Below are 22,642 nucleotides of genomic sequence, written 5' to 3'. Positions count from 1 at the left end.
ATACACACCCATTCAAAGAAGACGATCTTTAAAAGTGTAGTCTGGATCGTTCATTTCTTGATCGGCACACACTGTACGGGGGGGAATTTATTCATAACGCAGAAATTTCAAAGATATTGAGATTATGAGTCTTCCAATGAGAGGCACAGTTGACTTGATTGACAGGCGGGAACACTGTAGCTGTTGGCGAGGAGGCTCAAAGCCCGCCTCTTTACGTCACAATCGCTCGACAGTAGTTATGTTGAGTTCAACATTTCCAATATGGCTGCCGCCGCCGCCAATTGGCCCTCAAACCAGTGCATCAGAAACAGATGGGTGATGTCACGGATACGACGTCCATTATTTATACTGTCTATGGTAATGAAAGATAGCATACCGCCACCTGCTAGTTGATATTTAAATGGAAGCTACTTTTATTTGTTATTTCTATTGGGGGAAAATGTGTTATCGGGTGGCGCTGGTGGCCTAGCGGTCTAAGCGTCCCACATGCAGAGGCGATATCCCTTGTTGCAAAGGTTGCCGGTTCGATTCCCAGACGTGACCATGTGCTGCATGTCTTCCCCAGCTCTCTACTCCCCATGTTTCCTGTCTCTCTTCAGCTGTCCTGTCATAATGGCAAAAATGCCAAAAAACACAACTTAAAAAAAAAAAAAAAAAAAAAGTAATATTGGAATGATAAGTGATAATAAAATATTTCATTTATTTGTGTTGACTCCATCTGCCATCTTCAATTTGTAGTTTTTTTTGCCTACAGCTGTTTTCATCTCTTTATGGTTTTCCCATCGTAAAAAAGCCGACATCAAATTAACCAGACTTATTTCTGCCAATTGATATGACTATAGTTTGTCATGCAGTCCTTGTTAAGAGTAAGAAATTTAAAGCAAAAGCAACAACAAGAGAAATGAAAAGATTAAAAAAAAGGAAATGAAGTAAAAAGGAGGGAAAGAAATGTGTCTTTGAAGATTTAAAGGGAATGCAGAGAAAGAAAAACAAAGCGGGGGAGCGCGTGAACAACTTAAGTCTCAAGGTTTACGGACATTCTTCAGGTGTCGAGTGACACACTGTAAAACACTCAGAGTGTGTGTGTGTGTGTGTGTGTGTGTGTGTGTGTGTGGTGTGTGTGTGTGTGTGTGTGTGTGTTCACGGAGGACAGGACAGTAGAGCACCTGTTCCTCTTTACGCCCCGTTCACACAGACGGACCCAGAAACTCACTTGAACACACACACACGTCTTCAGGTCGGCGCTGCAACGGAACTAACAACACCGACCAATTAGAATGCAGCACCGCAGGGTTGCCACGGAGATGAAGCAATCAAAGAGAATCTGTATGTGGAACACTCCTGAACATTCATACATTCTTTTTATACTCGACGGCAGTATGGAATCCTAACATTGATTTTTCTCTGCCGTACGCTCTGCTCCGGCTTCTGAGGAGAGGAACAAAATAAAAACACACTCAGACAGTTCGGGGTCCCCTGAGGCTCTGAAGAAACAACAGGAGTATGGATTCATTGTTGTCAAACATCCCCTGTGTTGACTCCATCTGCCATCTTCAATTTAGTAGGTTTCTGTTTTGCCTACTGCTGTTTTCGTCTCTTTATGGTTTTCCCACCGAAAACAAGCCGACATCAAATTAACCAGACTTCTTTCTGCTGATGGATCTCATGATAGTCAGTCTGCCAGAGTCTGGGATCAAATCCACATTCCAAACAACGGTCTGCTATCAAGGAATAACCATAGACAGTATGAATAATGGACGTAGTATCCATGACGTCACCCATCTGTTTTGAAGCCAATCATCGGCGGCAGCCATATTGGAAATGCTGAACTCAACCTAACTTCGTCCAAACTAGTGTGAGGTAAAGAGGCGGGGCTTCAACCTTTTCGCTAACAGCTACAGGGTGTCAATCAAGTCAGGCATGTCCTTATTTGGGCAAAACTCGTAAGTTTAATATCTTCAAAAATACGGAGTTATGGGGCGCTGGTGGCCTAGCGGTCTAAGCGCCCCACATACAGAGGCTACAGTCCTCGTTGCACGGGTCGCCGGTTCGAGTCCCGTCCGGCCGACCATTTTCCCAGCTGAGTCGATGGACAGCGAGTGATTAGTCTGACACTGTGCTGACTCTCTGAGTCTGTGTTAACTATTAACTTAATACACTTCATTAAATCTACTTTCAGGATGTGGGTAAAGGAAGAGCAGAGACAACTTCTGCTGTTCATTTCAAACACCTTTAATGTCCACCGTGACCGTAGGACAACTGAACACCGAACGAGCGTGATGCATTCACTGTACTGTGGGAAACAACATCACTCTGCCTGTAACCCTTAGTAATCTTAAAGGGGAGAGCACAACTCAAAACAATACTCTACTACACTGATACACAGAATATAATTTGACATATATTTGTTGTAAATGTAAATCAAATTGTGGAAATAACTTCAATCTGAGAAATAATATAAGAATCTACGAACTAAAACTTCACAAAAATTAAATTTTACATTAAAGACCTGCTTCCTGTTAGCACCGTCAGAAATGATGGATTTAAGAAGTTCATCAGAAACTGTCTTCAACTTTCACTCAGGAGCAAAAATCTGACTTTACATTTAAATGAAATAATGATTTTTTATTTATCGCGATAATTATCAATATTGACTGATATGAAATATTTTAATCCTGATAACATAATTTTCCACATTGCCCATCCCTAGGTCCAAGCCATATATTGAGGAGCTGAAAAAGTGCCAAAAACCGCAGTGCAATGAGTGTCCACTTGAGGCTGCCTCCAAAAGTGAGCCAGTCCCCATAGAGCCCCATAGAGCCCCATAGGGTCCCCATGATAAAATGTCTAACTTCACATTCTTATTCATATTTCATATTTTAAGACCAGAGGATGCTGCTTGGAAATAACAGACCACTGCGATGAAATGTTGCTATGTTACGACCAATCAGAAGCTTCTTACACGTTGCAACTCTGCACTCCGTCATCACTACGCCTTCTTACTCACACATTGCGCCCCAAATCAGTGTAACACTGGAGTCCCACTGTGTATGGACATGAAACGTTTGATATTATGACGGTACAGTCTGACGCCACACAGAGTGTTTTTCAGCTTCATCAGCTCTCAGCACAAAGTACCAGGCTCACTTCAAATGTAAGCTAACGTCATGCGGACAGGTGACGTTAACACCTGAATTAAAATAAACTGAGGGCCTGTCTTTGTGGCGTAGTCTCCGTGGACGTGATTAATCGTCAGGCCCGAGCGTATAACGGGTCGCAGAGAGACTGCACCGTATCACGAAGGTCGCAGGTTCAAACCTCCGTCCTGCTGACGAGCACAAGACTTCAGGAATGCTGCCGCAGCTCCAGGAATGTGTGTGCATGAGTGTGTGTGTGTGGTGCGCTGACTCGGCGAGATCGGTGTGGTGGACCTGATGGGCTGGAGAGCTGCCCAGAGCTGGAATGTTACTACACACACACACACACACACACACACACACACAAAGGGTATGAGGGAGTGTTCAGGCGTGTTTGAGTCAAAGAAACAGAGACAGTGTTTCTTTAGCTTATTGCTGTTATTGATGAGATCTGACATGAACACAGAGTCTGTTAACGATACATCTACACTGGTCGGTTTACGGGTGTGATACAGGAATACATCAGAGGAACCTGACAGATCTCCCTCGCACCAATCAGAACTTTAAATATAAGTCTAGCTCTCCCTAACATCCGGATTACAAGGCTAGTCCACTTTCCCATACATGCTCAATAAAACCTCACAAGGTGATGGTTTAAGTCAGCAGGATCCATCTTCAGGGGATCATGAATGTCTGAAACAAATACATCTAATAAGTGTTCAGATATTTAGTTATACAAGTGAAACTTCAGGGAAGACGCCATAGGATCATTAAAGTTATTGAAATTCATCCTCTGGGGATCATGAATGTCTGTATCAAACTTTGTGATAATCCTAATAAATAATGTGATATTTTGTTGAATAAGTACAAATGTTGAACTGCTGGTAGAGCTAAAGGAAATAATGTAATATTGTGGGTGTGATTCATCCTCTGGGGATCATGAATGCTTTTAGTGTTCCAATGTATCCAATAATTAAGACACTTCTTTAATTAAGTGAAATCTTTGACCTTAGAGCACTTTGGAAAAGTCAGGAGATAAGGTCTGCAGGATTCATCCTCTGGGGATCATGAATATTTCAATCAAACTTTGAGATAATCCTGATGACTGATGGGACATTTTGTTGAATAAGTCCTAAGGTCCACCTGGTGGTAGGGCTAAAGGAAAAGCAAGGTCATTAATAATGTGGGAGGGATTTATCCTCTGGGGATCATGAATGTTTTTACCGAATATTGAAATAATAATTCTAATATTTGTTGAGGTATTTCAATATAAAAATTAAACCTAATGGTGGTGCTGGGGGAAAAGTGAGATCATAAAAGTCAGCTTGATGTATCCTCTGGGGATCATGACTGTTTTGGGTTTTTAAATCTTTTTAATATATGTCAAGATACTTTATTAATTAAGTGAAGACTTTGTCCTGCTTAGAGCACTTTCGAATAGTCTGGAGATAATTCAAGTTTGCAGGGTTCATCCTCTGAGGATCATGAATGTTTTTTTACCAAATATTGAATTAATACATCTTATATTTGTTGAGGTATTTCAATATAAAAAAACAACCTGCTGGTGGTGCTTGGAGAAAAGTGAGGGGATCATGAAAGTCAGCTGGATGTATCCTCTGGGGATCATGACTGTTTTTAGTTTTTAAATCTTTCTAATAATTGTTAAGATACTTTATTAATGAAGTGAAAACTTTGACATTGGAATAATCTGTAGATAAAGTCTGCAGGATTCATCCTCTGGGGATCATGAATGTTTTTGTACATGTAATAATTCTTCATGTATTTCCTGTTTGTAATGATTTTATATGAATGAGGGGATTTGTTCTTTATGAATGAATGATGTAAAAACTCATCGACACGCTCAGTGAATATTTTCTTCTGATCAACAAAAGTTCCTTTAGTTTTTGTTATGTGTGGTTTAACATTTTTGTGGGTCAGTCTGTGTCACCTGACCCGGCGTTTAGACCACAACGTGAAAATCGACTCTTCCTGCTCGCTCACGTGCGCATCAGACATCAGCTCCTCTGACAGGAAATGACCCGTGGCACGTTCAGGTTAATGTTTCCTGCCGACTCTCAGGACGAACTGAACTCTCGTCAAGGACACTGAACGAACCAGGCGTCAGGTTACAAAGTTCATTTAGTTAAGTACTGGGTTTCAGCACATCTTAAGGTACTTGAACTTTCCTTTGGGATATCCTCTTGGAGCTTTTCTGTACTTCAACTCAACATCTCAAACTTCTTTAATCTGTGTTTCTACCATACACTGTATTTAAGAAGTGTTAGTTTGGGGTCCAGTTTTTTGAGGCCATGATTTTGATTTCTATCAAAGATGTCAATTTTCGGACCATATATAATTCACACCTAGCAGCACCTACTCGTCATTACCTTCCACACTGTTCTCATTTATAGAAAAACTAGCTATCAAGACCAAAACTGTTTTTCATACCAAGCTTTAAACATTTATATTTGTACTGTGAAGTTAGACATTTTAACATGGGGCTCTATGGGGACTGGCTCACTTTTGGAGGCAGCCTCAAGTGGACACTCAGGGAACTGCGGGTTTTGGCACTTTTTCAGCCCCTGAACATATGACTCATGAGAAAGAAATCTAAATGACTTCTCTTAACGTCCAACATGGTTTTGATTTAATTAATGTTTTGAGCCTTGAAAGGGACGACTAAAATTCCAACGGTTCACAAAAGTATTAAAGAGCACAAATTTGGGATTTGGGGTCTAATCGCGCCCCATGTACGGAGGCCATAGCCCTCATTGTGGAGGTCTCAGGTTCCATTCCAGCCTTGACCATTTCCTGCATGTCCTCCCCCACTCTCTACTCCCCACATTTCCTGTCTCTCTTCAGCTGTCCTATCAAATAAAGGCAAAATTCCCCAAAAATATAAATTTGACAAACTGTTGAAGACTCAGTTTTGCTAACTAAGATAGCTGGAATTGCCTGTTTAAAACAAAGTTCCAACCAAGCGGCAACCTTCGGTCTTAAAATAATAAGCCCATGTGGAAGTGTTAAAAACTGCAGTTCATCAAGCGTCCACTAGAGGCTGGCTGCAGAAACACCAGAGACCACATACACACCCATTCAAAGAAGACGATCTTTGCAGCAGGAATAAACATGTTTACAGCCTGGTTCAAAAAACAGTTTAGGTCTGAAGAGCTAATTTCCCTAACAGTGAACTTTGTTATTTTTGAAGATATGAAACTTACGAGTTTTGCCCAAATAAGGGCGTGGCTGACTGATTGACAGGCGGTAACACTGTAGCTGTTAGCAAAAAGGCTAAAGGTCGCCTCTTTACCTCACACTAGCTTAGATGAAGTTAGGTTGAGTTCAGCATTTCCAATATGGCTGCCGCCGCCGATTGGCTTCAAAACAGGGCTTCAGAAACAGATGACGTCACGGATACTACGTCAATTTTTTAGTCATTACTTTTCAAGTCTCATGTTTAATTTTCACATTCAATCAGAGATACCAGAAACTGGACATCAAATAATATCTAAAGAACGACCATCTTTTTTTTATTTCAAGTCGTGTAGCTACGGTTTGAACTTGATCATTTCATAGAATGACGGGTCAAGACTATAGCAACTAAGCTAGCAGCCCCACAAAGCCCTGTCAAACAAAAAATAAATAAACACAAGTTTATTTATTTTTATCATTTGTTTGTTTTGGGTTAAAGAGATCTGTTTAAATAAGTTTACGACAGCTTTAAGAGTTGTGTTAAAAACTGGAGCAGACCTAAACCCCCTACAAGCTAGTGTTAGCTCAGCTCGCAGCCCCCTCACAGTGCACTATTTTAACATTTTAGCTATATTACCTACACCTTTATGCTTTTGAGTTATAATCTAAATGCTGTTTAAACTTGGCTGGAGTATTTCTACATCTGACTACTTCTGAGAGAATAAAATAAGATGTGTGTCCACATACCGGACATGCCACTGCAGCTCTAATGTGCTCCTATTCGCACCAGTCACCTGACCCTAGCATGATTAGCGTGTGTGTGTGTGTGTGTGTGTGTGTGTGTGTGTGTGTGTGTGTGTGTGAGATCAGAGAGTGTGTGTGACGTGTGTGAGATATGAAACAGATTGAATTTGTTGGCACATACACAGAAATCTAAACCGATTTATGAACAGATCAAACCTCTCGACTAATATCACTCCTGAGTGTGTGTGTGCGTGTGTGTGTGTGTGTGTGTGTGTGTGTGTGTGTGTGTGCGTGTGTGTGTGTGTGGTTTCCTATCGTTGTGGGGACCAAGTTCAAAGTTAAACCATCTTAGCGGGGACATTTCATTGAGTCTTATACTTCAAAGCAGCGTTTGAGGTTAGATTAGGTCCAGATTAGGATTAAAGGTCATAAAGTCCATAAAGTATGTAAAGTGAACATACATGTGTGTGAGTGTGAGTGTGTGTGTGTGTGTATATAATCTCCTATATGTGTGGTAATCTAGACAAAAATGCTCTTAGATTACAGATTAGTGCCCTAGTTTTTTCCAGTCAGTCTGTCTGTCTGACGCACACACACACACACACACACACACACACACACACACACACACACACACACACACACACACACACACAGCTTGGACTTGAATTTTAAAAAAGCGCTGCCTCTAGTGGTGACATGGAGATTACAATCAAAGAGCATTAATTATTAATTAAGTATCTCCTAGAGTGACACAGGTGGCTCTTTCGGTGCGTGTGCGTGTGCGTGTGTGTGTGTGTGTGTGTGTGTGTGTGTGTGTGTGTGTGTGTGTGTGAAATTAACAGTTCCCATGGGAGCAGACTTCATATCCCATGATCCCGCAGGAGGAATCTGAGGAATGCTCACTGCTGCACATTCTTAAACACACACCTACTGTCACTCTCTCTCTCTCTCTCTCTCTCTCTGAGTGTGTGTGTGTGTGTGTGTGTGTGTGTGTGTGTGTGTGTGTGTGTGTGTGTGTGTGTGTGATTGAATCAATTACAACTTAAAATAATCAAAATCAAATTGCTTCCTTTGTGTTTCATAATAAATTGAATTAAAGATTGATAATGTAACTTATGAAAAGTTGTATTTATAAGAAACAGGTGATCATTTTAAGTGTTGTGTAGTTTGTGTAAAGAGCAGTGTGAGTGTGTATGTACAGTGAAGCTGAGACTGACAACATATTAATGTTAAAGATGAAATAAAGTCTTCATTGTGTTTAAAACCTGGAGAGTTATTTCCTATTGTTTGGAGTAAAAGGAGATTCTCTCTCACACACACTTTCTCTCACACACTGACCCCACACACACTCAGCAGCTGCCGCACAGTTTGTTTACAGAGACGACAAAACAGGAGACACAAAGGCACCTGAACACCACACACACACACAGACGCTGATGTCATCGGCTGGTCCTTGAACGCCACACACACAAAGACCGATCACACAATGGACGGCTGAACCAGGTGTCACTGAACCAGGTGTTGGAGCTCCCTCGGTCTTTATAAAGAGTTCAATGTCGCCCCCTGCTGGTTGTTTTCAATCACTCTGAATATAATCAATGGAAAGCTTCACTCACAGTAATCTTTGAGAATTCATATTAACACAGTTTTTGTGGGATTCAACGACAGAGAAGGATCAGAGGTTGTCTCTTTACTGACGTCACAGAGACAGAGGTCATGAAGGAACCAAGAAACAATCACTTCAAATAGTCATCAAACCTTTTTATGGAAAAAATATCAAATACAAATTATTATTCAAATTTATAGGGGAATTCACACATGTGTGAAAACTTCTCTGTCTGGGCTTTTAAGACTCTTGAGGTCCTTAATCCAGCAGCCAGGGAGTCCAGAACTCGGCTGCATCATGTCTTAGATTGAAGGAATATTTGGGAAAATATTCTTAATCATAGGCAGATTCAACTTTTTCTTTAACTTGAACAACAATTTCTTTTGACTCTACTTCTCAAGTCAAAAGCCAATCAGTGTTTGGATTTCCTGACTTCCTGGAATGCATCAGAAATTGTTGATCTGACCTCCATTTAACATTTGAGAAGTAGTTTTCTTCTCCTCTTGAGTACAGACCTGACAAAGCTTGACTTTTCACAAATCTGCATCATGATGTTTGTAATTCTTAAAGTCTTATACACTGGGATCCTAGCTCACCCCCTTCCCCCCAACCCCCTCATCACTTACTTTAACTCTTCCTGTCTCATTAAAGTTACTAACCATAGACCTTTCTGGAGTCCCTGAGCTCCCTTGTCTCGTAGATTCCTCTGAGCTGCTGTAGACCTCCTCCTGCTGCGGACGATCTGGACTCCAGCTGATACGGACGTGCTGGACTCCAGCGGCAACAGCTTCTACGACTCGTCTCATCACTATCACCTCTCTCTCTTACCAGACCCAACTCGGTCGAGGCATGATGGCTGTCTAACATGAGTCTGGTCCTGCTGGAGGTTTCTGCCTGTTAAAAGGAAGTTTTTCCTCTCCACTGTAACTAGCTAAATACTGCGATGTGCAATGCTCATGGTGGATTAAGGTGGGGTCAGACTGAGTCTGATCCTGTCTTGGTGTTGGGTCTCTGTTCATAATTTGACATAGAGTGGTCTAGACCTCCTATGTTTGTAAAAGAGTCTTGAGATAACGTTTGTATCTATACAAATAAAGATTGATTGATTGATTGATTGATTGATTGATTGATTGATAATTCAACAAACTTAAGACCTGTTAATTGAAGGTAAATTACAAGAAAATCTGTCTCTTTGTTGGATTAGTACTGCTTACTATTTACAGAGAAACTGAGACTAGTTGGAAACAGACAAACAAGACCATCATGTTGTTATTTCAGCAAACTTATAACCCCTTAATCACAAGAAAAACAAACAACAGTCAGCTGATAGATAAATTCACACCACTGATGGAATTCAGAGTGAATACTTTGTACACCTTACTCTTAACAGTGAAACTGAGACTCATCAGAAACAGATGAAAGGGACGTCATGATGTTGTTATTTCATCAATTTTAAGACGTCTTAATTACAAGAAAATCCAAAGACAACCAATTCCTTCCTGGGGCTCAAACTGCTGAAGTAAGCCAGAGTGAAGTCTCTGTGTAACTTACTCTTTACTGTGAAACTGAGACTAGCTGGAAACAGATCACTTAGGACCCCTTAATCACAAGACAGTTTGAGACAATTAGATGCCTTTCTAGATTCATTTGACTGACTTAGAACAGACTGAATCTTATGTGCACCTTACTTTTTACAGTGAAACTGAGACTCATCAGAAACAGACACTTTCAGGGAAATCTAACAAACCAAGAAATATGGCGTTTGTTTGTCAAGACAAATTTGAAGGAGAGGGTGTGATGCTGTCCGTCCACTAGGGGGAGACAAACACTTTATTGAGCTGCTGTGAAGAAGTAAAGGAGCACACTTCAAAGCTTCTTTAACCAAACTTCTGTCAGGTCAGAACTCCTGAACTTCCTTCTTTTTATTGCCTTTACCTTTACAGCCTAAAAATACCCACAATGCCTCTGTTCTTAAAGCGCTACACACCTCAGGTAGAACAACAAACAGCTCTGTGTAAGAGAACAGTCCTACCTGACTCAGGAGGATACTGGACGGTGACATCACTTTATCCTCTTCCTCTTCCTCTCTTTCATCACTGATAGCCTCCTCTTTAATCTCCTCCTCCTCTTCCTCTTCCTTTGCTTCCTCTTCCTCAGTCCGTGTAATCTGATTGCCGAACGGCTCGGATGGACAAGACTCGTCCTCGATGGTGACTATGGCGACTCTGACCTCATCGTCTTCCTCTCCTCCATCGCCTCCTCTTCCTCGGCAGAGAGAGGAGGAGAGGAGAGGAGAGGAGGTGAAGGAGGAGGAGGCAGAGATCGGAGTGTGTCCACCAATCCGCTTCCTGCGTGCTTTGTCTTTAGAGTCAGTCTCTTCCTCCTCCTCCTCCTCTTCATCCTCTTCTTCTGGAGTTCTTATTTCTCTGTCATCCTCTCCTCTCTCTTCCAGGACGTTCTCCCTCTTCTCCTCATCTTCCTTCTTTTCCTTATTCTCCTCATCCATCTTCATCAACGGAGCATCCTGAGAAGAAGGAAGGAGCAGCAGATTCAAATAAACTTTGATTACTGAGAGATGTTAGGGCAAGCATCAACACTACTCCACAGTCACAGTCACTTTTTTTTAAGTTATATTTTTGGGCTTTTTAGTCTTTGCTGACAGGACAGCTGAAGAGAGAGAGGAAATGTGGGGAGTGGAGAGAGGGGAAGGACATGCAGGAAATGGTTGAGGCTGGAATCGGACCTGCAACCTCTGCAACGAGGGCTATAGCCTCTGTATGTGGGGCGCTTAGACCGCCAGGCCAACGGCATACCCTCGATTTATCATTGTTAACCAAATACTCCAATATTTGAAAACGACTGCTCTCTAATCACAACAAGGAGAAATATTAGATTTTTTTAAATTAACGGATTATTTGAATGTTCAAATATCACGACTCATCCCGACTCTGCACTCGCTTTATGTGAAACTTTGAAGACGCAAGACATACAGGTCAGCCCCCAGTGGTGGTTCTAGACCAATTATTTATTTATTTATTTTTTCAATTTATTTGTAAAGGGACCATGTACAATATTTAACATAAATGTCACCATCTGATGCATTGTACCAGAGTTAGCTTAAAGCTACTTACTGGGGGGGCAGGCTGGTAAGGGTGTTGTCAGAGGGACACATTCAACCCTGACAAAAGAGACTGAGAAGGGCAAGGACCATCTGAGAACAAACCGGTAAAACATCAGTGCATCCCTTTAAACTAGACATATAGACTACTGTGTTCTAGATCAACATGCAGACTGACAGCAGCTGTTTGTCTGTTTACACTCAACATGAGTCCCTTAGCGCTCTAAGCTTTTTTTATTGTATAATATTTGTTTGGTGTGGAGGGGGGGGGGGGGGGGGGGGGGGGGGGGGGGGGCACAGGGGGGTCCAGGCTCAGTTTTACAAGGGCACTGGCCCCTGCTGGCCCCTCCCCAGAACCAGAACACCACTTAGACAAACTAAAAACACAAGAAAAGTTATTTGTCGCTGGGATCTGGTTTCAGGAAATCTAATAACCTCATATTTAATCTGCTTTGTTCCCTCAACTTGCTCTAAACCAGGGGTGTAGAACATGCGGCCCGCAGGCCTAAACCGGCCCGCCAGAGGTTGCAATCCAGCCCACGGAACGACTTTGCAAAGTGAAAAAATTACAGATTAGACATTAACTGCAAATTTTTAATAAATGTAACTATTATTTTAAATTTGTCCTCTGAGGGTCGCATACAATCATAGTGCTGATGGAGCGCACCTGAACAGCACTTTTTCCCGGGACTTTTTTCTCAAAGTGAGAAAATAGATGACTTGCTGTTTGCATAATCCGGTTGAGATTCATTAAGTCTTTTTAGAGCACTATAAGATGATCCACTAACTACTAACACTAGCACAACACCCCTGCATACAACACTGTCCAGCAAGCAAACAGTTCCTTTCGGAGCTGAGGGGTCCAGGATAGCCAACTTTACCTTCTTCATTATTATAATCTCTCTGTTCTTTTGCAGTAAAAATTACACTCTGTGTCAGGGGAATTGATAACTTGTTTGGTGTGTTTGCAGCAGGTTTCAGTGCTTAAAGAGTAAAATGTTCTGCCCCACTATGAGACTCATCATGGAGAACTGTTTTTGTAGAAAGATAGTTGATTACATTTTCAGCACATACTTGTACTATTTTGCACTAAAACAAAGGGAAAAATGTAAAGTTGTCGTTATTTATAGGTTATTATGTTATGATTTTACTGGTCCGGCCCACTTCAGATCAACTTGGGCTGTGTGTGGCCCCTTAACTGAAAGGAGTTTGACACCCCTGCTCTAAACACAGCGCTTTGATCCCTGCTCAGTCCAGGTTCCCAGGTTACTATCTGCAACTACTTGGAGGTATTGGTATCATTTGTTTACATTTTAAGTGAGCATGTTGGCCATTGTTTATTTAACATGTTACAGGAAAACAAAACAGCACAATGTGAACCTTAATTATTATTTTGTATTAGATATTGGATTTTTGGTGTATCAGGAATAAAGTAATGCTGTTGAAAAAAGTAACATGAGATTAAAATGTTGTATTTCTAAGAGATCTGAAGAGCAGCTGCACTTTAAAGGTGTTTTTATGATTAAGGAGTAATGTTCCATAAACTGAAGGTAAGAATAGTAAAGAAAGCAGACTGACCTGCTGCAGCTCCACAGGACTTTAAATTTTAAACACCAGCTTCTCTTCTTTTCCTTCCCTCTCTCTCTTTCTTCTTATTTTTCTTCTCTTATTCAATATTTTCACTCACAGCAGCTTAATGTTCACACCCAGCTCTTTAAATGTTTGTTTTCATGAAGTTTTTTTTTTTATCTCAAACTTCAGAGAAACTAACTTTTGGGCGCTCCGTTATTCTCTGCTTCCTCTTGCACATGGAGCTTTGTTTGGCGCGCCGAGATGACGTCACAGGGCTGGTTACGCGGGTAACGAGCTGATTCTAGAATCTTAAAGGAGACGCGTTTATTTCTTTTATCGGTGGATTTATTCATCGTTTGATATTGACTACCAACACCGGAGAGTGAGTTATCAATGTAAGTATAATAATTACATTCAATATCTTTGTGAATTTTAGTTTTGTAACAATATGGATGATTCATTTCTTCTCTTAAAGGTACAGTTTCACATTTTTAATCGTTCTTCTGACACTTTAAGATTTACCTCCCTCTCCTTCTTTGATTTTTAGAAGATAAGTTATTGATAAGGCAGAATTATTGATGGTTAAGCTGGTTTAATTGTCCTCTTGTGTCTTTTGCCCTGTCTGTATAAAAACAAGTAATGTTCGTTAATCGTATAGCTATATATAGCTAATGTAACACAAAGTACTGTTAATAAAAAGAATAAAATTGGAAAACATTTAAAAAAAAATCTAAAATAAGAAGACCCCCCCATCCCAATCCCAACCCACAATCCTTATGTTAGGTTAAGAATATGATAAATGCAAAAAACAATAAAAACAATAATAATAAAAAATAAATGAAAAATAAAAAAGAGGAAACGCTGTCATGATATCTTAATAAGGAAACACTGGAGGTAATATAAGATGTTAAAACTCAAGACAGGAGATTAAACCCCCCAAAATAAAATAAATGATTAAGGTAATAATACAGTTAAATATTAAACCAATAAATAAAATTAAGATGCTACACTAAAAGTAAATACAGCAAAGTAAACCAGAATAAAATGTTGAAATGTTAAGATGTAATCTGTGAAAATCATAAAATGATAAGATTGAAAACGTAGATGTAAATGCCCACTGTTTCCTGCCAACCTATCTTATTTCTTTATTTGTCTTTATTAATTTTTTTTATTTATTAGTATTATTTTTTGGTTTGGTTTTGTTGCATTTATTTACATATTTACTTATCTTATCTGATGTTGTCAGTCCATTTTATTTTTTATGTCTTTGTTGTTCATTATCCTTGTTTAAAAAAAAGAAAATTCAATAAAAATACTAATTATATAAAAAAAGATCTAATTCATAACAAAACAAAAAAAAAAGAATCCACAAGACATTAAAATAAATACATAAGTAATACAAATTAACTGAACAAATGATATATATGTGCGTCTATAATAATTTTTTATTTAAAATTTGAACTTGATGATAGATAAATAAATGAAGTAAGATGGAATAAGACTCAGTTAAAGCGAGACTAAAAAGGTTGGTTTTGAGTTTGCTTTTAAAAATGTTGATGCTCTGATGATAAATATTAGAATAATGACTGTTGTTTTGACAAGAAATTCCTTTTATAATTAACATTTTTATCCTGTGTTAAATCTTTAAAAGAAATCTATGCAACCACTACATTTCTTGCATACATTCAATGTTTCACTGTGAACCAACCACATGGTGGCGCCAGAGGACAAACTGAAATACAAACATTGCTTTCCCCTAAAGTACAACATTCAACTTTTTCTCCATGCACTTAAATCTGATCTAATCTATTTAACAGTTTAGAACAAGAATAAATAAAGAACAGAAAGTTGGAGGAATAACACTTTATTAATTAGTATATATAATATATATCAAATATTAATACATACAAACATACATAAATATGGATACATAAACGTACAAATATCTTCATATGAACAAACTTGGCACTGTAGACTTTTCCCAGTGAGTCAGACACCGATGGTTTGAATCAGAGACGCTTAAATATCTCTTTGTCTAAATCAATCAATATTTTTAATTAACTCATGATTCTCTTTGATTCATTAAGAAATCTAATATTTCAAAAAATACAATAATTATAATATGATTTCTAATTTAATCAGGCCAGATGTACAGAGAGTCTTCAGCTTGGTTAGTGACGTTAAAGGTGCAGAATCAAAAAGTTTAAGACGTAGAATAAAGTGTTTGAAGTTACCGGACACTTTGCATCAAGACAAATCTTTGTAACAAACTTTTGATGTAGTCAAGTTTTAACCTCCTTTGAAGGCAAAATAATCACGTCAAGGAACTTTCTTAAGACTAGAGCTTTGTGACTGTTTCTGAGCGCCAGACTCGGGGACATAAATGGGCAAGTTAGTTAATTCATTGTGATGTGACTTCCAAACATCGGAGGGGGAAAATATCTTGCCCCTGAAGTCCAGGAAAAGCTAAACTTTTATACTTTCTTTCTACCAACATGATAACTTGTGCACACAAGGCAATTATCTTGTCGGCACAAGTTAATTTCTTGCGCTAACTTTCAAGACCTCTCATATTTAATGGTCTTTTGGGCCTGTTCATAAGTAATAATAGGGTTTGGATTTTTAAAAAAAGGGTGTAATTCCCCTTTAATGTAGTGCCTCAAATGGAGAACATGCCTTCACAAACAGCAGGGTTAGATAAAGAAACCAACTGATCTTTATTTTGGACTGAATGCTCCAAACCTCAAAAGGGACTGGGCGCCATTTTCGTTTATATTTCCAACAAAACACAAGATTTGTGCTCTGGAACGCATCCTGTCATTCCTTCATCAATAAGACTCTGTACTTCAAATTGGGATATGTCCTCTTAAGTCCCCTCAGTCTTCCCATTCTCCAGATATGTCCTGTTATCTCCAGCCTGGCCTTGTGGATTTGCTTGAGTCTTTAGAATGACTTGATTTCTCAGAGAAGGTCCCACTGTCATTCCGTCTGTGTCCTCTAGGGGGACCTAGCGAGTCATTGGGGGATGAGCGAGAAGGCACCCTGATGCTCTGAGACCTTGTCAACAGGGAGGAGGAGGAGGACTTGTTGAGGAGATCTGAGGATCTGGAGGAGGTGGAGATTCTTAATGAGCCTGTTCGGGTAAAAGAGGAAGAGGTGCCTGGTAGGGTGACCGTGGAGAGGGAGCCGGTCTTGGGCGAGGTGTCTGTTCCAGTGTTGGATGGATGAGGAGGAGTATGTGGGACAAGAGGGGTGTGAGTCCGTCTGAAAGAAGAAGCGGCGGTGTTTCGAGCAAAACTTGGAAGCGCTGAGGATGAAGGGGTACTGGCTTTGTGCATGGGAGTAGCAGGGGCACTGACGCTGCCCCCTCCCCCCCCGCCTCCGCCTTGAGCAAGCGCCCTTAGTGTGGAGCGACACATCTTCTCTTCAGGTTGAGGTTTGGGTTTTGCTGGGGTCCTCCGGATGGATGGCTTCCTTTGCAAGTCCTGGTTCTGCTCTCGGGAAGATGCCTGGGTACCTGGGGCCTTTGAATCCTTGTGGATGCTGGAGCGTCGGGATAAAGGAGCAGTCGAGGGCCTCTCTCCTCGTCGGATGGATGCGTTGTTGACGTTGGAGACCTTCAGACTGGCGGGTGTCCCCGTGCTGGACGAGCCTTGTTGGGTTCCAGAAGGCTTCTCCGGATGTTTGCCCAGGGAGGGAATCCCTCGGCTGGCTCTTGAGATAGGAACTACCCGCCTCATGCCCTGGTTCTCTGAGTTGGTGAGTGTGCGGACCGGCTTGTACTTGGGGGTCAAGCTGGTGCTGTGGGTCGCTGGTTTGATCCCAGCCGGTCTAGTCTTGGAGGTAGGGAGGTTCTTAATGGATGGTTTGGACAAAGTTTCCAGTTCTGCCTTTGCTTTGGAAGGAGAATCTTCCTTTTCTTTAGTTGCATGATTGGTGAATTGAGGTTGAGCAATCCTTAAATCTTCCTTGTCCTTTGTTGAACCCTTGGTGTCCTCTTCTTGATTGGCTGGTTCTTTAACTTCCTTGGAGGCATCTATGGTGAGATCAGGCAACTCATCGGCTGATGGAAACTCTGCTGGGCGCCATCTTGGGGAGGTGTCTTGAAGTGATGGATTGTCACAGCGGGAAACAGGCACCGGTTGGCTGCTGATTGGAACAGGCACTTTCTTCTCATTGGCCAGTTGAGGTTTTAAAGGCATGCCATTGGCTGAGGCAGAGGAAGCTTGCTGACTTCCTCCATGATAGTCTTTCCTTCGCTGATGATCAGTTTCTGTATGAGTGTCTGTGTTTGAGAGTTCGCTGGCTGCCTCACACACACTGGTCACACACCAAACAATCACCATCTCCTCTTTCTGGTCCTCGTCCTCACTTTGCAACGAGGAAGAGTTTGTTCCGGAAATTTGCGCATCAGATTTTTCAGAGTTATTCTGTGCATTTTGGACCTCCTCTTCCAAATCTGTCACTACCATATCCTCCTGTTGATGTCCTTGCCGGTGACCAGTGCAAGGCCCTTTGTCATGGCTGGTCACTTTGTCAAAGACCTTAAGCTCAGGCACTAGTGTGCATTTCTCTACAACCATAGACATGCCTGATTCAAGCTTTCTGTCACTGTCAAGGTCCTGATCCTCTTTCCTGATTCTCACTCGCTCCCCATATGAGCTGAATCGAGTTTGTTGTTGATCTGGAGGAGTTCCTTTGCTGCTCAAACTCAAGCCGACTCCATCTTTACCATTGTTGTTGTGGTCAGATTGCTGGTTTGCATCAGAGGTAGGTGTGACTGTGTCTTTAGTTGTGGGGTTGGTGTTGAATCGATGTGGCGTAGCATCACAGCTGAGGTAAGTGGTGGTTGCATTGTTTGTACTCAAAACGATCTTCGGAGGGGAGGAGGGGGTTTGCACTTTAGGCTGCTGGTGTTGGGGGAAACTGCATGTCCTGAGCCTCGGGCTCTGCGGCCGAGCCTGCAGGGTGAGTCCGGGACCTCTTGTTTCAGGTGAGGTTGATAGAAAAGCTTTCTGCTCATTGTGCTCATGGGTCCCCATCCTCAAGAGCGTGCTCAGTTCACGCTCAGCAGCAGCGGACGGTGAGGTGGACGGAGAGTTTCGTGAGCGGCGTAAGCTTCCAGAGCGCCCCAGAGTGTTGGGTGAGCGTGGACGGGTCAGGAGCTCCACCAGCAGCCCGGCCTCGCTGTGTCTCGACATGGCAACTGACATATCTGCCTCACTGCTGCAGCGCAGTCCAAATGCTCCACCCACCTAAAACAAAACCACAGAGTTTTAACTCAAAACCAGCGCTTTGTTTGTATTAGTGTTCCAGTGTTTGGCTGTATGCGTATCATCCTACCTCCTCACCACCGGCCCAGGAGTGCCTCTTCTGCTCCTCTAATTCCTGGATCCGCCGGCGACGTGCTACCTCTTTAGCCTCTCTCTCCATGTTCTCCTAGAAAAAGAAAGACAAAGCGTTTTACGATGGCCTCACAGACAGAATAAAAGCCAGATGTGGTCTCAGTGATGTCACCGATTGGTTTCTGATGGTGCTCAGTGATGGTGGCTGCCATATTGGAAATGCTGACTCAACCTAACTTGAGGCAAAGAGATGGAGCTAACCCCTGGCCACCTAGGGAACAGTTATAGTGTACCTGCCTTTGAGTCAAATCAACCAAGCCCTATCATTCCCTAAAGCAGCATAACCAGGGGTGCAGTCGCTTGGCTGGAAGTGAAGCTTCCACCAAAGCGTCTGCCCCCTGGTGGCTGGCTGCAGTATAGGTCAAAAACTCTGTCTCCCCCATACATCGGGAAAAGGCAGAGCAACGCTGTCCATTTTATTTACAGTCTATGGTCATAACTCTTTGCCTTTATGGGACCAAAACTGTTTTGGTACCAGGAAGTAAACATTAGGGGTGGAGGAAAAAATCGATTCAGCATAGTATCGCTATATTTTGCGCAACAATATTATAATAAGATTTATTAGAAGAGTTGGTCAGTATTTGCTTTCCTTTAATTAAAATAAACTGAAGTGAAGTAAACAGATTGAGAATATTTCTTATAAAATAAGGAACATATTGATCAAGCTTTCCTTTGGGAACATAGCTCCCTGTTAAATAGTGATGAATTGCAAAATATTGGAATATATCATATTGCAATACTTGCATATCACAAAAATGCAATAATATCAAATTGTGACTCAAGTATTGTGATGGAATGGTATCGTGGGGAAACTGGCGATTCCCACCCCTAGTAAACATGTTTATTCTTCTGTAAAGATGGACTCTTATTGGGATTCATTGGCTTTTGAAGTCTGCCTCAAGTGGGCACTTGAGGAACTACGTTTTTTGCACTTTCTGCATCGGCTTAATTTCTTTAAGCCGAATGTCGCTGCTTGCTTGTAACACAACAACTACCAAGACTACGATTCTAGTACCACTACTAGACTTTTGTTTCTTTATCAACACGTCTGAAACCGCTCATTGACGGTACCTTGACAGCGTCAGTGAACCGGGTGCAGAAGGTGTTGAAGATGCTGAAGCAGTCGTCCAGTCTGAACGTCTCTCTGTCCTCGCAGAAGAAATCGATCAGCTCGCTGCCTTCCTTCTTCAGCTGCTGCCGGCTGTAGCGCAGCGAGCACAGAGACGACGTGGCCGACTGACACAGAAACAAAGACAGACGCACTCGTATAAAAGTTACCGTTTGGTAAAGTGTGTTTCTGACACTGATGCTGATATTGTTTAATTATTTTAACCTGCAAGAAGTCGTCCAGTTGCTGCAGCAGCTCCGTGTCTTTCTGGACATTTTCCTCGACTGAGTTTGTGCGAGTCGTCAGACACTGCAGGTCAGAGTCCAGAGTCTCCAAAGAGATCCTACGAAAGAAATATGAATAATAACCACACACATATATTTATTTAAAGCAGCTTTTATTTAGAGGATTTAAAGTGTTGAATGTGCGAATACGCTGTCTGACCTTGCTGCCGGCTGGACATGAATTAACTTGACGGGAAACTCCAACAGCTTGTCGTCTTTTTTTTGAGCTTCCTGCAAGAGAGGGAAGAAATATCAGAGTTCACACTTCCTCTGCTCGTCCACACAAAGATAGAAACACGAGAATACACACGCACACACACACACATGTTCAGGTAACTGACCAGAGCCACAAAATGCAGCAGGTTCATGCCCGGTTTGTTGGCCTTCGTGTCGGCCAGAGACAGGAGGGACGACAGCTTGAAGCCCACTGCGTTCCCAGCATAACCTCCCTGCAAGATACGAACACACATCAACAACACACAATAATAAAGCATCAACACAATCCTCTATCTGACGGCTAAACTGCATTTATCCTACGAAAGCCTTACAGTGGATGCAAAGTCTTAAAAGATGCTAATTTGATGGGGCTGAAGTTTGGGAAACAAGATTTAATTTTACGCCTGTGCCCCATGTACAGAAACCATCGTCCTCAAAGTGCAATAAAAGGAAAGTTAAGGAGGAAACTGCACGTTGAGACATTACCAGAACAGCCTGTGGTCTCGTTCTCTTTCCCTCTCTCTTTGTTTATCATCTAATTATTCATGAATCCAGTTTTTTTCACTCACAGCGTTGAGGATGTTTCCAGCTTGCAGCACCAGGTGGAGAACAGCATGGAGCTCCTCACAACGCATTAACTCTGGAGGAAGAGGAGGAGGAGGAGGAGGAAGGGGAGGAAGTCTTTATTTGCGTCAGTGCACAAACAAACAGACAAATACTGCATGTTGGAGAAAGATTACAGGAAAGAAGAAGAAGAAGAAGAAGAAAGTGAGGCTGGAGAAACAGAAGCGATAAAAAGGTCTTCGATATCCTGGAAGTCCCTGAAGGCATCAGAGTGTGAGGGTTGTTAGCGGCGGTGTTAGTATGTGGACGGTTTGTTAGCAAATTCAGGCTGTTATCAAGTTCACACACACACTGCTATAAATAGTCCATGTGTTAGACTGTAGTGTGTGTGTGTGTGTGTGTGTGTGTGTGTGTGTGAGGGGAGGAGACGGTTTGACGGAGTGTTTTCTGCAGAATGATGCTGAAGTCTTCATTTGCACATTTATTCACCAAAATAAATCACAGCTCTAGAGCTTCACGTCTTAAAGGATAAGACTGGTGCTGATATGAAGGTATCTCAGGATTAATATGTCTTATGTTACAATTTTTACAAAACACCACTTGAATTTAAAAATCTGTTTAGGCACACGCCCCAGTTAGTTTAGAAAGCTAGTTGGTTGAAAGCATGATCTTTAAAAATAATGGACGTAGTATCCGTGACGTCACCCGTACGTTTCTGAAGCCAATCATCGGCGGGAGCCAAATTGGAAATGCTGAACTCAACCAAACTGCTGTCAAGCTAGTGTGAGGTAAAGAGGCGGGCCTTTATCCTCCTCGCTGACAGCTACGGCCATATTCCACCAGATCCGTCAAGGCCCCAGATCTGATAGGTTCCTATTCTAGTCAATGTGTTAACTTCCACTGGATCCGCTCCATTGCGATCCGGCAGGTCGGAGCCCTCCGGATCAGATAAGCAAGACTTCTATTTGTGCCGGATGTCGGAGCACGACGCATCAATCTCAACAGAGCAGATGGAGCGGGACAGGAAGTCAGGTTTCACCAAAACAAAATGAAAACATCCGGTTAATTTTCAGAATAAAACACTCTGTGTTATCACCAGATCGTATTTCACTTAACTACAACAACAAACCAAAGTCATGATGAGCGGAGCCAGGCCTGGAGTCAACAGGTCAGAGGTTTTCAGAGGACCAGAAAGACAACATGGAAAACCTCGGTCACATTACTCCAGCTGTCCGGAGGTCCTGCTCCGTGCTGCGCTCTGAAAACACAACCGGTGGGTGTTGGCGGCCGAGAGAGCACGGAGCCGGACCTGAGCGGATCGGAGATGGACTGGACACGGATCTAGTGGAAGGCCTGTGCTACAGTGTTCCCGCCTGTCAGTCAAGTCAGCTGTGCCTCTCATAATGGAAAGCTCGTAATCTTAATACCTTTGAAACTGCTGCGTTAAGAAAAAATTCAACCCCGTACAGAGGAAGACGATACATCAGTTTCTTACACTTAAAATTATACATACACACAGACGTTGGGTTCAGTCTTTCCTTGGATTGGTTGATGATAACAGAAACATCATTGTCAGTTGTTGATGCTACTAAAACAAGCTAACAGCTGCTCCACACAGTGTGATGTTGATACCTTTGGTGGCGGAGCGAAGGATCTTGATGTCTCGTTTCATGACCTCACACGCTCCAGGAAA

General features: G+C 41.9%; 2 protein-coding genes across 2 annotated transcripts in view; both read right to left on the bottom strand.

The window, feature by feature from the left end:
• Positions 1 to 13,638, bottom strand: part of LOC117807470 (F-box/WD repeat-containing protein 7-like) — a 41,164-nt gene extending 27,526 nt beyond the window's left edge. The window contains exons 1-2 of the mRNA XM_034676783.1: positions 13,379 to 13,638; positions 10,715 to 11,206 (exon numbers count right to left, since the gene is read on the bottom strand). Of these exons, the coding sequence (XP_034532674.1) occupies positions 10,715 to 11,194 (480 nt within the window). The 5' untranslated portion in view covers positions 11,195 to 11,206; positions 13,379 to 13,638. The remainder of the gene's footprint in view (positions 1 to 10,714; positions 11,207 to 13,378) is intronic.
• A 2,432-nt stretch (positions 13,639 to 16,070) lies between these two features.
• The window catches only part of LOC117807678 (FH2 domain-containing protein 1-like), a 29,276-nt gene continuing 22,704 nt past the window's right edge, over positions 16,071 to 22,642 (bottom strand). The window contains exons 8-15 of the mRNA XM_034677040.1: positions 22,582 to 22,642; positions 20,955 to 21,025; positions 20,511 to 20,618; positions 20,330 to 20,400; positions 20,111 to 20,228; positions 19,849 to 20,013; positions 18,716 to 18,811; positions 16,071 to 18,627 (exon numbers count right to left, since the gene is read on the bottom strand). The exon at positions 22,582 to 22,642 is cut by the window's right edge and continues 40 nt beyond it. Coding sequence (XP_034532931.1) covers positions 16,279 to 18,627; positions 18,716 to 18,811; positions 19,849 to 20,013; positions 20,111 to 20,228; positions 20,330 to 20,400; positions 20,511 to 20,618; positions 20,955 to 21,025; positions 22,582 to 22,642 — 3,039 coding nt within the window. The 3' untranslated portion in view covers positions 16,071 to 16,278. The remainder of the gene's footprint in view (positions 18,628 to 18,715; positions 18,812 to 19,848; positions 20,014 to 20,110; positions 20,229 to 20,329; positions 20,401 to 20,510; positions 20,619 to 20,954; positions 21,026 to 22,581) is intronic.

This window comes from Notolabrus celidotus, chromosome 23 (genome assembly GCF_009762535.1).
Source record: "Notolabrus celidotus isolate fNotCel1 chromosome 23, fNotCel1.pri, whole genome shotgun sequence".
Taxonomy (NCBI): Eukaryota; Metazoa; Chordata; class Actinopteri; order Labriformes; family Labridae; genus Notolabrus; species Notolabrus celidotus.
The sequence above is the reverse complement of the archived record's forward strand: the minus strand, read 5'-3'. Positions and strand labels throughout refer to the sequence as shown.